Source organism: Saccopteryx bilineata, chromosome 1, assembly GCF_036850765.1.
Source record: "Saccopteryx bilineata isolate mSacBil1 chromosome 1, mSacBil1_pri_phased_curated, whole genome shotgun sequence".
In the NCBI taxonomy this organism is placed as follows: domain Eukaryota; kingdom Metazoa; phylum Chordata; class Mammalia; order Chiroptera; family Emballonuridae; genus Saccopteryx; species Saccopteryx bilineata.
In genome coordinates, this window is record NC_089490.1 from 247,232,842 (window position 1) to 247,249,552 (window position 16,711).

The 16,711-nt window shown below is 37.1% G+C and overlaps 1 protein-coding gene across 7 annotated transcripts in view; it reads left to right on the forward strand.

Annotated features, from left to right (window-relative positions):
• CCDC152 (coiled-coil domain containing 152) overlaps positions 1 to 16,711 on the forward strand; it is a 33,191-nt gene that overhangs the window by 15,360 nt on the left and 1,120 nt on the right. For all 7 annotated transcript variants that reach the window (XM_066240468.1, XM_066240488.1, XM_066240478.1 and 4 more), the window contains 4 exons: positions 6,208 to 6,272; positions 10,430 to 10,532; positions 14,087 to 14,214; positions 16,579 to 16,662. In XM_066240468.1, coding sequence (XP_066096565.1) covers positions 6,208 to 6,272; positions 10,430 to 10,532; positions 14,087 to 14,214; positions 16,579 to 16,662 — 380 coding nt within the window. The remainder of the gene's footprint in view (positions 1 to 6,207; positions 6,273 to 10,429; positions 10,533 to 14,086; positions 14,215 to 16,578; positions 16,663 to 16,711) is intronic.

Consider the following 16,711-nt stretch of genomic DNA (forward strand, 5'->3'; position numbering starts at 1 on the left):
CTTTGATCAGAAGCCTAACCTAAGGGGTAGAGTTGCTTCAATATTGCACAAAATTTAACTCTAAGCTTTCTAGAAAATAAGGCAAAACAAATTAAGACCAAAAAACAATGGTCAGTTATAAAATTAGCAATATCTGATTTTTTAAACACAAAATAAAAATATTCAGTGTATTACAAAATAAAAACTTTTAAAGAATTTGAGTAAATGCCACTTGTGGGTGATCTCAATTTAAATTGACACAACCCTTATTCAGGCAACTTTTGATGTAAAAATATTTAGATTATGGAATGAACTTTTTACAAAGTTAAGCAATTCAATCATTAATAATACCAAAGAAAGCCAACTCACTGTAAGAAAATAATGAATCTAAAAACAATGCATACTTAAGGATTTTCCTCCAAGGTTGATACCAAAGGAAAATAACCAATTTTAGAAAAATATATTGCAAGATTAATAAAATCCAAGAGATTAATGTGGATGTTGTCTTGGTCAAAGGAAGATCACTTGTCAAATATTGGGATCAGGTAGATTGTACAGGGATACAGAATGCTGTGGAATTTATAACTATTCTAGCCAGTATAACAAAAACCTTACACTTTAAGAAGTAAAGATATGTGTTTGAAATTCTAATGTAGAGTTTGGTAGGATGATGGGGAAAAAGCAGTGCTAACCATAATCATATATGTTCATTATACTGGAGATGAAAGTTAATATAGAGCCAAAGACAGCCAAAGTATAATATGAAATATTAAAGAGGTTATCTATTTTCTCATAGATGGCTTTAGTTTACAGATAAGTCATGTGGTTCTGTTTAGCCAACTTACAGATCTGCCAAAGCCACATAATATGCAAGTAGTATAACATTTATATGGGTTGATCAATTTTTACAGTAGAGGGAAGACATCATTTTTTAAATGCCTGTTTCCCTGAGGTTAGTAAACACATTTAATACATTTTAATTAGAATTCTAAATTTTGGGTGGCAGAGAGATTATATAAAATAATCTTAAAGTTTTTTTGAGAAAAGAAGCAAACAAGAAAAATAAGAATAAATAAGAAAACTATAAAAAAAAATAAGAAGACTATGAGGAAGGGGAACTTCCATTGCCAGATAACAACACGCTCTGAAGCTGTTAGAATAAAATTCATATGGTATAGCCTAGGAATTAAAAAACATATGGAGAGAACAGAGAACTAGATTCTAGAAAAGTCCCCAATATTTGTTCATGTAATAGATGGTACAAGGAATGTTTCCATTCATTGGGGAAAGGATGGCATTTTAACTTATAGTACTGGCACCACTAGCTTCCCATCTGGAGAAAAGAAGTTGGACTCTTTCCTACCACATCAAAAATAAATTCCAGATGGATAAGAGACTTTAGTATAAAAAAGATTAAAAACTTAAAAGAAAATCTAGGGTGCAACATGTACAACCTAGTGCTGTGGGATATCTTTTTAACCAATCTGAGAGCCTCTGATGCTATATGAAGAAAAAAAACAGGTAAATAGACTTCTTCTTTTTTAATTTTTTTAGGAATTTATTTATTTTAGAGGATAGAGAGAGAGACAGAGACAAAAGGGAGGGAGACATATGGGAGTTGAAAGATCTGCTTTATCCACTGTGCCACCAAAGGTCAGGCCATGAATAGACTTCTTATGCAACAAGAATGCCAACAATAACAACAATGAAAAAGAACTTGGCATATTATTTTGTCACGCAAAAGTCAAAAAGCAAATAATTTATTTGAAAACATGTTTTCAAATACCAATGTAGTTTAATATCTACCACATACAAAGAGCTCTACAAATGGACCAGTAGAGGTAAATAAAATAATTTTAATGGGCAAAAATATGACTCAAAATATAAGAATGTGTATGTGTGCATGCATATGTGTGTTAAGTGCATGGAGAAAAACGCAGGAGACACAGTTATGCCAGGGATGTGGAGGCGGAGGGACAAAGGCGAGGAAAAGAGAGGGAGAAGAAGATGCAGAAGGAAAAGAAAGGAGAAGAGAAGATTGTCCTAAAGTGTCTCAGCGTGTAAGCTATGATCCTGTTTATATAAACTTATAAAAATGTGTGCCTAGAAAAATGACTTACTTGAAGGAATGTCCATTTTTGAGAAATGAGTTCTTTGCAAAGTAATATTATAGTACAATTTTATATTGGTAAAAATAAAGCCAGTAGAAATATGTGATATATTTACGTAAGCTGGGAGAAAAGTTGGGAAGGTATACAGATGAGGCGGAAACACTGATAACTTCAGTGAGGTGAGGGCGTGGGGAGTGGTGGTTAGCATCCTTTTACAGATGCCTCTCACTGAAACATGCCAGTAGACTTTAATAACTAGGAAAACATCAAACACCTTTTACTTCATCTTTCAGTGATTTCAGCATTTCCAATAGATAAAAGAGGTATTTGTTACTTCCTTAGCACAATCTCTTTTTAAGCAGCCCCCAGTCCTTAATTATTATGAAAAAAAACTGCCTTAGAATTAAAAACCATACAAAGCTGAATGATAGAAGAAAGTAAAGCTCATTTTTTATTATACTGATCAAAATCATCTAAAATCTCCAGTTTCCTAATTCTAAATGCACACGTTCTACCAACAAGATATATTTCACTTTGAATATTTGGAGGTTACATGGCCATGAATGTGGTGTCCCCAAGGTTTGAAAATGCCGTTAGAATTGAGAGAAGGGGCCAGAAAACATGTCTTTTGTTCTAAAGGGAGTAGAATATTTTTATAAGTGTTTCAACTGAAAATATTTCAAACTGCTGAAGGTTTTCCACTCAAGGAAACATCAAAATTTTCAATAAAATTTACATAAAACTGAAGCCACGGTCAAGATTAAGCTCTGTATTTTAAAATATCACCCTTTTAAACATAACATTTTTGTATCTGTTTGATTATTGCCTTTGAAAACAAATTGATTTTATTTACTTACTTACTTATTGCTAAGTGAAAGAAGTACCATATGATCTCAGTTATATGTGGAATCTAATGAACACAATCAACTGAGGGACAAAATAGAAACAAAGGCATGGACACATTGAACAGATAGACAGCTGTCAGAGGGGAGAGGGGTCCAAGAAGGTGAAGGGAATAATCAAAAAACTTATATGCATAGCATATAGATACTGACCACAGGGTGGCAATAGCCAGAGGAAAAGCAGGGGGGGAGGAGAAAGGCGGGGGTGTAGTGGGGACGGAAGGAGACTTTGTTTGGGGTGGAGGGTGCAGGATGCAGTGTGCAGATGGTGTTATATTGAGTTGTACACTTGAAACCTGTATGGTTTGGCAAACCATGTCATCCTAATAAATTTTTTAAAAAATCAAACCCCTAAAGAATATATTTTAAAAACTGATTTTGTATTTTTACTTTCACTCTAATGCTATATTTTAATGGATATTTGTGTTACTTATCATCTTCACCTGTTAATATAATTCTGGCTTTTATCTTTCTGCCCCAAATACCTTTATTCTCCTGATTACCAGGACTCCAAACTTTATAGTACTGGTAACTGTTAATTCTTCCTCCCCAACATGGTCAAGTTTTATCCCCAAAACTCATACCTGTTACCTCTTAGCCATGCTTCTGTAATGGTTTCATACATAGACCCCCATTTCCACGGTCTCCTCTCAACATTTTACTATGCTGCAAGACAAACCCTCCTAAAGCAGTGTTCAGTTAATGGCAGAAACCTCTATTGATTTGTTGTTGCTTTGACTAGTGTTTGGTTATGTTATGTTGTTGATGTTATGTTATGTTATGTTATGTTATGTTATGTTATGTTATGTTATGTTATGTTATGTTATGGTTGTTGGGGAGGTGTAATAGGATGTTGAGTGAGACTTTTCTTATTAAACTTAAACTGAAATAAGTCTCAAGATTTCTTTTTGACTTTTAAATAACATATTTCCACATTTTAAATAAAACTGCAAACATGTTACCAAAAGTTGGGGTGAATTCAGACTCTTAATAATATTAGCCACAGAAGCAATCCACAACTGTCAGAGAGTGCTAAAACCTTAGAAGTTATCTAGAGACTCACTCCTCATTCCCTAGAGCTCCAACCCCCAGAGCTAGATAGGGAAGGACAATTAGAAACCTAAGATTCCTTCTCTACTTCCATTGAATCCTTCAAGTCACAGATGTAGACAGGGATAAGGGTCATGAAAACGTTCACATTTAAAATAGGAAATTCAAATTTTAAACTGATCTGGATGTTTAGTAATGGCAATCACTGCAGTTGTTTTAATTTCCTCAAAGTGTCATTAAGGTAGTAGCAATTTAGATGTGAAAGGAAATTCAACATAGTACTTACTGTCAAAAGCACTGATGAGACAAGGTCTGGTGGGAAGCTTTTAATTTTGTATTACACTGAGTTTAAACTGATTAAAGACCAGTTTAAATTTAAATGTAGAATATTTAAGGGTGGAATTAAATCCCTTAGGGTAAATCACTGCTAACTACCATATAACAATTCAATAATGCACAGACATAAAACCACCCTGCCCTATGTGTGGCCAGCCCACTCAGCCTTAACACCAAAGACAAAACACACAATGACTGACTGTTTATATTGAGCCCATTTGCCCTGAACTATAAAGTTTTGTAATTACTAGCTTTAACAACCCAATTGAATCTTTGGAAATGATTTTTAAAATAAAGCACAATTAGCATATTGTGAAATACATGGATCTCACATGCACAGAACATTCATTAAATTTCCAGACATTCCTCTCTCTTAATTCTCTCTTCTGGGATGTCACATCTTCACTTGTTCCTTCTTTTCTCTGTCCTTCATCTTCCTCTTTCTGTTGACCATTTTTCTTAGCATTTAAACAACTTGGATCTCTTTCATCTTTTAAATAAACAACACAACAAAGTTCCCTTGACTTTGGCTTTATTCTCATCAATTGCCCTCCCTCCTTTACAGTCAGCCCTCAAGGGAGTGCTGCCTCTACTCAATCCTTCCATTTCTTCACCTGCACTGAGTTTCAGCTTAGAACAGTTGAGTGTCTCCCAAAGTTTCCACTCAAACTTTTCATCTCCTTACTTACTGCATTTGTTACCATTGAGTATAAATAACCCTTTTAACCTCTTTCCTCAGTACCACCCTCTGCTGAACCCCTGGACCCTTCCTCAGTCTCCTTGTCAGATATTCTTCCTCTGGCCAGCCCTAAACATTTCTCAACCCAACAGAAGCATTCTCCTGGATATCACGACCATTTAAAATGCAGCATGGTAAAGATTCAGAGTCATTAGTTCACTCTTCACAATCTCCCCCTTTTTAATTTCTCCCAAATCGTTGAAAATTTTTCAGTTACCCAAACCAGAGGCCCAAAAGGCAGAGGTTCCCCTTTCTTTTTTGCCTCTGCTATCTGATCAGTCACTAGGGCTCCTGGTATTTCTGTCATCTAGATAAGTATCTGCATCTTCCTTTTGCCTCCTACCTGCACTGACATAACCTTGTCTGCTGTTACGCCTTATTTGATCTATCTTCCCGGTATCTACTCCTCTGGGGTCAAAACCCACCCATTCATCCTCTATACTGCCAGATAATCTTTTTAACTATGACTAATCATTTTACTTCACCATTCAAAATTCTTTGATGTCTCTGTAAAGTACAATTTAAAGTCATTCACATGGAATATATCTACTTCCTATTAGGATATCGCCCCAGGATATGTACTATTCAGTACATCTTCCCCACAGGTTACACTTCAACAATTTATAATTTTTCCCAACATGCTACACTCACTCAAACTCAAAGTCTTCTGTACAGTTTTTTGCATCTGAAATGCCTTTCTCCAACATGGGATAAGCCTTAACATTTACTTAAGTCTCAGTTCAAGTGGTTCATCCTCTGTATATCCTTGCCTCACTTCAAGCTGAACTAGGCTTTTCTTCCACAGGCCCCCAGGAATTTCAGACCCCCTGCCATTACAGAGCAATTACCATGACATCATAACTACTTACACCACTGTCTTACTACTAGGCTGTAAGTTCTTTGGAGAATAATAATATTTTGTTTCAACATTCCAGTCTCATGCACTCTGTGCATGTGTAGTAGACACGTTGTAGAAGCTGTTTACAAGTGTTGAACACACACATGTATGGAAGCTTAAAATGTTAAACATATTCCTATATTAGTTGAAAAGTGCTGTATATTAAGATACTCTTTGATGATTTTTACACAGGAGAAAATGAACACCTAAAAAGAAATGCTGATCTTATGAAAGAGAAGTTAAAATCTCATGAGCAGGTGAGTTTATATATCTTTATATCGATCAAAACCCTGTAAAGTGCTTGTCTTCTCAAATTAGAAAAAAAGTGGTTGTTTTCATTAATAAAGACATCCAAAATTTATAGAGTAAATATGTATGTGTGTTTGCACGTGTGTGCCAGAATGTTTAATAGATAAAAATTTATAAAGAAATAGAAATTTTGGCCCTGGCTGGTTGGCTCAGTGGTAGAGCGTCGGCCTGGCATGCAGAAGTCCTGGGTTCGATTCCCGGCCAGGGCACACAGGAGAAGCGCCCATCTGCTTCTCCATCCCTCCCCCTCTCCTTCCTCTCTGTCTCTCTCTTCCCCTCCCGCAGCCGAGGCTCCATTGGAGCAAAGATAGCCCGGGCGCTGGGGATGGCTCCTTGGCCTCTGCCCCAGGCGCTAGAGTGGCTCTGGTCGCAACAGAGCGACGCCCCGGAGGGGCAGAGCATCGCCCCCTGGTGGGCAGAGCGTCACCCCTGGTGGGCATGCCGGGTGGATCCCGGTCGGGCGCATGCGGGAGTCTGTCTGACTGTCTCTCCCCATTTCCAGCTTCAGAAAAATACAAAAAAAAAAAAAAAAAATTAAAAAAAAAAAAAGAAATAGAAATTTTGAGGACCCTAGTCTTCTTGAGACTGTAATATACTACTATATCACTTGTACTTTTTCTTTCTACCAAAAACCGATGATGCGACTATTTTGCCACATATTTTCAAATTATATTAATAAAGTTTTTACTCCAGAGTATACTCTATTGGCACTTTTCACTATAAAGTAAATGAGTCTTTAATCTCTATGATTTGAGTAATATGATACAGTTTTATTGTAGCATGTAAATAAAGGGAGTGATTTAATCACCAATTAATTCCCTCCCAGGGGCCAATATACCCTGTTACTTTTTCTTTTTTCCCATAAGAACAGCATAGTGATAGTAATTACAGGACATACAACACAGTGACTAGAACATAAAAGGTGCTCAGCAAATGTCAGTTCCTACCCTTCTGCTTTTTGGGAAGTGTATTATGCTAATGATTCTTATCTCCCAAGAGCCAGTATGTCAAACTGTGATTTAAGATTTACAAAATTCTAGCTGGGTCTGTATCAAATGTGGATCATCTCTCAATTCAGTCTGGTTTCTCACTTTAGGCACCTCTGAAGAAACACAGATTCTAATTCTAGAACCTCGCCAGGGCTTCTGGGTGTCACTCAGACGTAACAAATAGCCTCTGGCCATGCTCTTGGACCATGTAGTGTCTTATCACTAATTTTAAGAAAATATAAATACTCTGGAATCTCTCCCACCATTTATTTTCCCTTTCCTTCATTCTTTCCATCCTGTCATGTCCAGCTGTTAGAGCTCATCAATAGAGGATAAAGTTAGAGTGTAATTGGGACAGAGAGAAGGAGGGGAAATGTTTGCCTCTTTTCTCTTCTAAAATATTTAGTCATAGAATACTGCTTTCTCTAGAATACTATATGGATTTTCATATGGGTGGAAATTAATGAGAAAACACCACAACCCAAGATTCTGAACTTCTTAATTAGCTGCTGTCCAAAGCAAAGTAAAGATGACCTCAATCCAAGGAGAATTCTCTAGTACAAAACCTCCAGGCACATCCAAAACATGGAAAACCACTACTCAGAAACAAACTCAAGAGGTACTTAATAGCCATTTTATGGGACTGGGAGAGGTATTGTAACCTGTAGACAGACAATCTTTAATTTTATAAATACAAAAATAAAACCAGAGGCTATTCCTTGGCATTTAAGGTTCCCAGAAGGCAAATGAAAAGAAGGCAATCAAAAATAACTTGTTGGAACTTGGTCCCTTTAGAACAGGGGTCCCCAAACTTTTTACACAGGGGGCCAGTTCACTGTCCCTCAGACCGTTGGAGGGCCAGACTATAAAAAAAACTATGAACAAATCCCTATGCACACTGCACATATCTTATTTTAAAGTAAAAAAACAAAACAGGAACAAATACAATATTTAAAATAAAGAACAAGTAAATTTAAATCAACAAACTGACCAGTATTTCAATGGGAACTATGCTTCTCTCACTGACCACCAATGAAAGAGGTGCCCCTTCCGGAAGTGCGGCGGGGGCCGGATAAATGGCCTCAGAGGGCCGCATGCAGCCCGCGGGCCGTAGTTTGGGGACCCCTGCTTTAGAAAGAGGAAAAGCTGGCCCGGGCTGAAGTGCGGGAGAAGAATCCAGTGTGATAGAGCCCAGGCCCAGACATTAGGATAGCTTCCATCCATGGAGTGGGAGTGAAAATCCTGGGTCTCACAAATTAACAGAAGCATTCCACTTTAATGGTGGCAAAGTCAATGGGGAATGAAAAACACATAGATTTGTCTCTTGTTTCTCAGCATAGTAACTGCTTAGTGCACCCAGTTGAGTCAGGGGTAGTTTATAGAAGCTACTCAGTAGTTGCCTATCTAAGACATGCATATGAAGGCTGGCAATTCATGAGATTCACCACAAGTTCACCTGCAAAGCTTTAATCAAAGCCAATGGTTGGATAGGTTTTGTCATTCTTGCAAGTTGCCTGGCACGGTAAGTAGATATTACAGTAGAATCTGGACTATATCCCCTTGAATTTACATAACCTGGTCAGATGTACCTCTATGTTTAATTACAGCCATCCAAGCCAGGGGGTCTGGAATTTTTTTTACCTACTCATTATCACTGAATATTAAAATCTGTGAACCGTCTCTGAGAAAAATGTTCAACAGTACATATCCACATATATATGTGTATAACTTTGCATACAATTTTGGAAAGTTAATGGATTTTTTAAAAGCCCATTTACTGGGTCTAAGTTAACAACTCCTGACTTAATAACTTTTATTGGCACTCTCATTCATTCAACAAGTATATTTCAGGAGATATACACTAGGAGTTGAGAATACAACAATTAAAAGCAAATTCCCTGCCTTTTATAGAGTTTAGAGGCTCTTCTTGACTGCTTGCTTTCATTGTCCTTTTCTTGCTCTCCTAATTCCCCATTCTTCCTGCTTTCCCTTTCTTCTGCCTACAGATTAGACCTGTGAGTGGTTTCTTTTTATAAGAACACACCACTGGAAAAATCATAAATTTTACCTTTGGGAACTTTCTCTTCTATTACCTTCTCCATGCCCCTCTCCATGTTAGCATAATAAGTCACCTCTGTGCTTCAACAGCCTATGGAGCTAATCTCAGGTACCTGCTGAGCATGTCTCAAATTCCAAATCCATCCTTTTCTAGCCTCTACCTCATAAAGCAACTTTTTTATTTATTTTTTTTAATAATTTTATTTTTTAATGGGGTGACATCAATAAATCAGGATACATATATTCAAAGATAACAAGTCCAGGTTATCTTGTCGTTCAATTATGTTGCATACCCATCACCCAAAGTCAGATTGTCCTCTGTCACCTTCTATCTTGTTTTCTTTGTGCCCCTCCTCCTCCCCCTTTCCCTCTCCCATTCCCCCCTCTCCCCCGTAACCACCACACTCTTATCAATGTCTCTTAGTTTCACTTTTATGTCCCACCTACGTATGGAATAATGCAGTTCCTGTTTTTTTCTGATTTACTTATTTCACTTCGTATCATGTTATCAAGATCCCACCATTTTGCTGTAAATGTTCCGATGTCATCATTTCTTATGAAAGCAACTTTTTTAAATGGGTAATGCTTAATCCCCTTCTGGGAGTTAGGGATGTTTATGTAATTTTCAGAAACAGAAGTTCAACCCACATTCAAAAGGATTAATTCTACCTTAGGGTGAGCTTGCTGGCTATTGGGCAGTGCCTACTGTTGGCTCTGAAGTATAGCTTTGGCCTTTATTGGACATGTTTTAATGATGTCATGGTATTTATTCATACAGTTAAATAAAATATTTTAAACATCTATAATATGTTAAACACTAGTGTTGAGTATTCAGAAAGCAAAGATATAAAAAAATTGTTTCTAGATGATCTCTATTTCCTTAGACCAGAAATTGGTCTTCTCAAAGCTGATTATTCAGACAATGAACAATATCTTTCCCTTTTAGATATGATTAGCAATAAAGAACTAATATGAAATTTGAAAATTCCACCTTTTTAATTAATCAGAAGTAGTCTATACATTTAAATTAAAGAATGAATATATATTTTAATCTTTAGGAATATAAGAATAATATAACCAAGCTTATGAGTGAAATGAAAATGAAAGAGGAAGGACATAAGTTAGAAATAAAGAAACTTTGTCAGGATATGCAGAAAAAAGGTAAGTTTTTATTTTTAATTTACTAAATTCCAACAAATCATAAAATAATACAGATGCATATATTATGTTTTTTCAGTAATAGCCAGTATTCTTTTCTTTTTTAAGATTTTATTTATTGATTTTACAGGGGGTGGGGGAAGATGAGATATATCAACTTGTAGTTGCTTCACTTTATTGCCATTGGTTATTTGTTGTATGTGCCTTGGCTGGGCAAGCCCAGGGTTTCTAACCATAGCCCATATTCTTGAATGAACACTGGCTTGATGCATTTTAATTTAGGTTTAATACTTAATTATGTAATATAAATTACAACATTCCAAATTGGATTCATGATGTTTTCACTTAATATTCTTTAATGTAAAACAATATTCTTATAAATTTAATATAAAATGCATAATTCATCATCTTGATATTTATATACTCAGCATATTGAATATAATTTTACTAATGAAGTTTTCTTCTTTCAGTAAAGCAGATCTCATGAACCTGTGTTGAGAGTTAACTAGTTTCATAAGGGTATTAAAAATCTTTCTTAATAAGACCATATTTATGTACATCATATGCAAAAATCAACTTAAAATGGATGACTGGTCTAAATGTAAACCTACATCTATATAGCTACGGAAAAAGCTCATAGAAGATAATCTCTGTTACCTTGAATTAGCCACAACTTCTTGGAAAGAAACAAAAATCACAAATAATAAAGAAAAAATTATAAATTGAATTTCATCAAAATTATTAACTTCTGTCCTTCAATACTGTTAATAAGATGAAAAGACAGGCCATAAACTGGCAGATGTATATCTGATAAAAGACTTATATCCAAACATAAAAGAACTCTAACAATTCAAAATAAGAAGTCAAACAGCCCTATAAGAAAAGGCACAATATTTGACCAGCACTTCTCCTGAAATATATGGATGGAAAATAAGCATATGAGACATGTTCAACATAACTAGTAAGCAGGAAAATGCAAATTAAAACCACAATGAGATATCACTTGGAACTTTTTAGAACTGCTAAAATGTAAAAAAAAAAAGAAAAAAAAAAAAAGAAAAAGAACCGCTATCTATATCAAGTGTTAATGAAGAAGCAGAGCAACCAGAACTTCGACTCCTTACTGGTGGGACTATAACATTATACAGCCACTTTAGAACAGAGTTTTGCCATTTCTTCTGCTCCAAGAAGCAGATAATTACAAAATCCCTATTTTTATAAATTGTTTCTGTATAACCTGTAAATCAAATCCTGAAGGGTTTTTAACTGAATTACATAGACTACATATCAAAACTGTGGGGCACAGATAAAATTGTGTTTATTTACATGAGCTTAAATGCAAATATTGGAAAATGGTTAAATCAATTATCTAAATGCCAATATCAAGAAGTTAGGGAGGAAATATCAAACTAAGTTCAAAAAAATTAGAAAGAAGGAAGTCAGGTATTATGAAATTACAAACACATACCTAATAATCATATCCAAAATTGTTTTTGAAAACTAATAAAATTAATTCCCATCAAGAAAGTACAATTAATCAATATCAGAAATGAGAAGAGAAAAATCACTTTATTTATTTTTTATTTATTTTTGTATTTTTTCTGAAGCTGGAAACAGGGAGAGACAGTCGGACAGACTCCCGCATGCGCCCGACCAGGATCCACACGGCACGCCCACCAGGGGCGATGCTCTGCTCACCAGGGGGCGATGCTCTGCCCCTCCGGGGCATCGCTCTGCCACGACCAAAGCCACTCTAGCACCTGGGGCAGAGGCCAAGGAGCCATCCCCAGCGCCTGGGCCATCTTTGCTCCAATGGAGCCTTGGCTGCGGGAGGGGAAGAGAGAGACAGAGAGGAAGGAGGGGGGGGATGGAGAAGCAAATGGGCGCTTCTCCTGTGTACCCTGGCCGGGAATCGAACCCGGGTCCCCCGCACGCCAGGCCGACGCTCTACCGCTGAGCCAACCGGCCAGGGCCGAGAAAAATCACTTTAAACTTCAGAAAGTGAATGAACTCCATAACTAAATATGTAAGCAAACATCTTTGTGCCAATAAATTTAAATTTTTTGATGAATTAGACATCTTTGCTGCATAAAAAGCACACAAGAAGAAATAGAAAATCTGAATTATCCTATCTTTTGAATCTATAATAAATATTTTTCTCATGAAGAAAATTCCAGGTTTAGAGGGCTTTCCTGGTGAACTTCTACCAATCATTCCAGGAAAAGTAATGCCAGTCTTACACAAACTATTTCAGAGGATTAACCAACCAAAGAGAGGGAACATTTTCCCATTAATTTCATAAACTGACATAATCTGGATACAGAAGCTTTCAGGGGAATCATGATAAAATCACACAGCTGCCCTCTTATACAGTATCTGAAGATGGGCCCATTTCATGTTCTAATCCCAGCTTCTATGCATAATTATGGTCTTCAACAGTGCTGCCTCCAGGTACATGGTAGGTACAGACTGAGATATGATGGAAGTCGATTTCTCTGAGTTCTGGATAGCTAAATACATTCTCCTGGACTTTGCCTCATCCCAGGCTAAGATAGGACCGTAGTGTGAGGCCCTGCCTCTAAATCCTGAATAGAGGGTAAGGTTGATTGGTAAAAATGGAGAAAAGAACCTCTGGGCAAAGAGAAAATGAAAGTCAAAACATACAGAGGGGAAACATGGGCATACTAGGGAATAAAAGTCCATTTCCTCCTTTCTCTTTGTACTACACAGAAAGGTTCAGCAAGAGGAAAGCCAAAAACTGTGGGTAGGTCTAGACTCCTTGACCTCTTTAATTGCCAAGCTGAGGAAATGGGAAGCAATTGAAGGTTTTGAGAAAGTGATGGCCATACTTAGAAGTACGCTTCAGAAGACTAGCCTGGCCACAGTGTTTAGGGGGGTGAGGACTGCTGATAAAGAGTCTAGACACAGAGTCCAACTGAGGAAAAATGAGGACTGAAATTAAGTAAGTAGTAGGTTAGTTGTAGATGAAGACCTCTTATTTGGGGTGCTCACTGTAGACTAATTAACTCCTTTCGCCCTAAAATCAAACATTTCCTTGAAGCTCCCATCTTGGATGATATGGTGGTAGTTATAGGAATAGGAAAATTGGGAGAAGGAAGTTTGATGAAGAATGAAAACATGGTGTAAATATCACAGAGGCCCCGTTGTGTGGACTAGACTATAGCAGGTGCTAGATGTAGCTCTAGAGTCCTCAGGAATTGGGGTCCTCTATACCTAGGAGCCTAGACTTCATATCCCTCTTGAACCACTAAATCTTCTCTTTATAATCTGGGCCATTCATGTTTCAGAGTACAAATTAGTGTGAACTAATTTTATTTAAAAGCATTCAATGGATGACATTTGTGTTTGAAGCATTTTGCAAGGCCTTACCAAAAATATTTAAAAGGTACCCAACACATAAACATTTTCTAGAGTACTGTATGTTTTTCTAAATAAAATTTACTTTCTTGTGGATCATTTAAAATACTGAAGAACTATACACATAAGCTTTTTGAAATGTTAAGGTGAATTAATTTTATTTATTTTGTTTTATTTAGTTGAATTAAATGAAGAAAAGAATAAAGAACAGATAGAGAAAATGGAGGTGGAAATTTCAGAGTTAAGTGAAAAGTTAAGAACTCAAGAAAAGGATAAACAAAATGAAATAATTAAACTACATCTAGAGGTAAATGTTTAAGACTGCTAAATTTGTGGAGGCATCCGTTAGCATACTATGGGTATTTTTCATCACAGTGAGAACTTTCAGGAGTAGAAACAACTCTGTGAGAAGCCTTCACACACACTCATTCTCCATCACAAGCAATGCTCAAACCTCTACCACTGTTAGCTACACTGCCCTTCAGCACTTGGCCTGAAGGTGGGACTCTTCAATCATCCAAAGGCCATGGTTCCCAGAGAAGGTACTGTTCCTTCTGAGACGGGGTCAGAGAGCTCAGGCTTCATAGAATTACCCTCCCTCACTGGGGGGCGAGGGGGTTCTAATACTTAACTTTAATCTCTCCTCGGCAGAAATTGTGGAACCCTGGTGAACCAACTAGAAATTCTTTTCTCTTTCTTGGGATAAAATGAGACAACTGTCTCTCTAATAACTGTGTAGCATAATAGATATCAGAGGCAGACAAACCAGACTGAAAAAAATTAGAGGGACTTCAAACAGGGCGTCTCAAAGGCTACGGTTCCAGTTCTTTGCTGAAAAGCCTTCCAGTGGGTAGTTTGACCAGGTGTGAAAATCTAAATATATTGGTATTTGACAATATAATTGTTCTTTAAATTTATTTCTAGATTTTACCAATCTCCCTTCCCATTATTATTTTATCACATTCCCCCAGCCTGACTCCCACTTTACCTTATGTTGTAGTGATTCACCGTGTTAGCTTCCTTTTCACGTTCCTGAAAATTTGGTATCCCTAGGCTTCCTGGGGAGGTGCCGCATTGACCGCTGTTTACACACTGAGCAGAAGGGAGCTCTGCTGAGTTCAGAGGCTTGCTGGGCACTGCCTTCTGGCCGCACACACCCACACAGCACAGACAGACGGGGTGGCCAGCAGCCATGCAAGAAGCCATGTTTTCAGATGTGCCATCAACTTCAAATCCATCAATTGGGAATATGCACTTTATTTGCCATCAGGCCCTGTTAGCCCAAGTCTGTTGTGTGACTGACATACAGAACTCTTTTGCTATTTATTTTCATTGTAACTATCCATTTTTCTCCCCTAACTAGAACACAATCTCACAGAGAATTTATTCTTAGTCCCCAGAGAGGCTACACTAAAATCAAACTGAAGGGAAAAATTATAATGGAAGATCACACACACACACACACACACACACAGTGTGTCTGTAAAGTCATGGTGCACTTTTGACCGGTGCAACAAAAGACGATAGAAATGTGAAATCTGCACCAAATAAAAGGAGAACTCTCCCAGTTTCATACCTATTCAGTGCAGTTCGGTGTGGGCTCACGCATAGATTTTTTAGGGCTCCTTAGGTAGCTATCTCGTATAGCCTCTACAGACTCGTCACTGATGGCCTACCAGAACGGGGTTTCTCCAGCAAACTGCCGGTTTCCTTCAACTGTTTATCCCACCGAGTAATATTATTCCTATATGGCGGCGCTTCGTTACAAACATGCCGATATTCACGTTGCACTTTGGTCACAGATTCGAATTTAGCAAGCCACAGAACACACTGAACTTTCCTCTGTACCATCCACATCTCAATTGGCATGGCCATGGGCTGCTCCGCTGTATACATGGTGTTATGTCATCATCTACGCATGCGCACATGCTGCCACATCATCCTACAGAAACTAGGAGGGTTTTCCTTTTATTTGGTGCAGACTTCACAATTCTATCGTCTTTTGTTGCTTTCCTGTGACCGGTCAAAAGTACACCATGACTTTACGGACAGTGTGTGTGTGTGTGTGTGTGTGTGTGTGTACACACACATACATGACCTGTAAGAATGGCCTTATGAGAATTTTTTAAAACCTGATTCAGTTTAATGTCAAACTAGCAAAAGTTCAAACTAAATCAACAAAGGCATATCCAAATTCCACTGTTTAACCTCAAAGTCTATACAGAAGGGTATGTGAGGTTTTCTCCCATGACTGTTACACTACATTTTCTTTACAAAGTACAAAGTAATGTAAAAATATTTTTATCTCTAAATTAACTAGAATTTCAGTCCTCTTAACGAGATTCTTAACCCTGCATGATAGAAACACCTAGTGTCTTAAGAAAAAGATGATGCTAACCCTACCCAGAATCTCTAAGGCAGCCCAGTATTTGGTTCTTTTAAAAAGCTCCTCAGTGTAATCTTAGCATGCAGCCAGGGTTAATCTCATTTGGTTGTTCTCTGTTCTTTCTTAAAGAAAGACTTTTCTATCTTCTGTTTTACAGAGAATATACTTAAATTACAGATTAAATGTCAAAGGATATAATGGATTATATTCATATCTATGGAGAAAGTTGTTTCTAATTGTTTAACTAGAATGTTCTCAATAACTTTGTTTTTAAACTTGATTCAGTTTGACGCCAAACTAGCAAGAGTTCAAACTAAACCCAAACCATATCCAGACTCCACTGCTTTGCCTCAGAGCATCTACAGACGGGTACGTACGTTTTTTTCCACAGCTATGGCTTAAGAAAATGTTCCTAGTG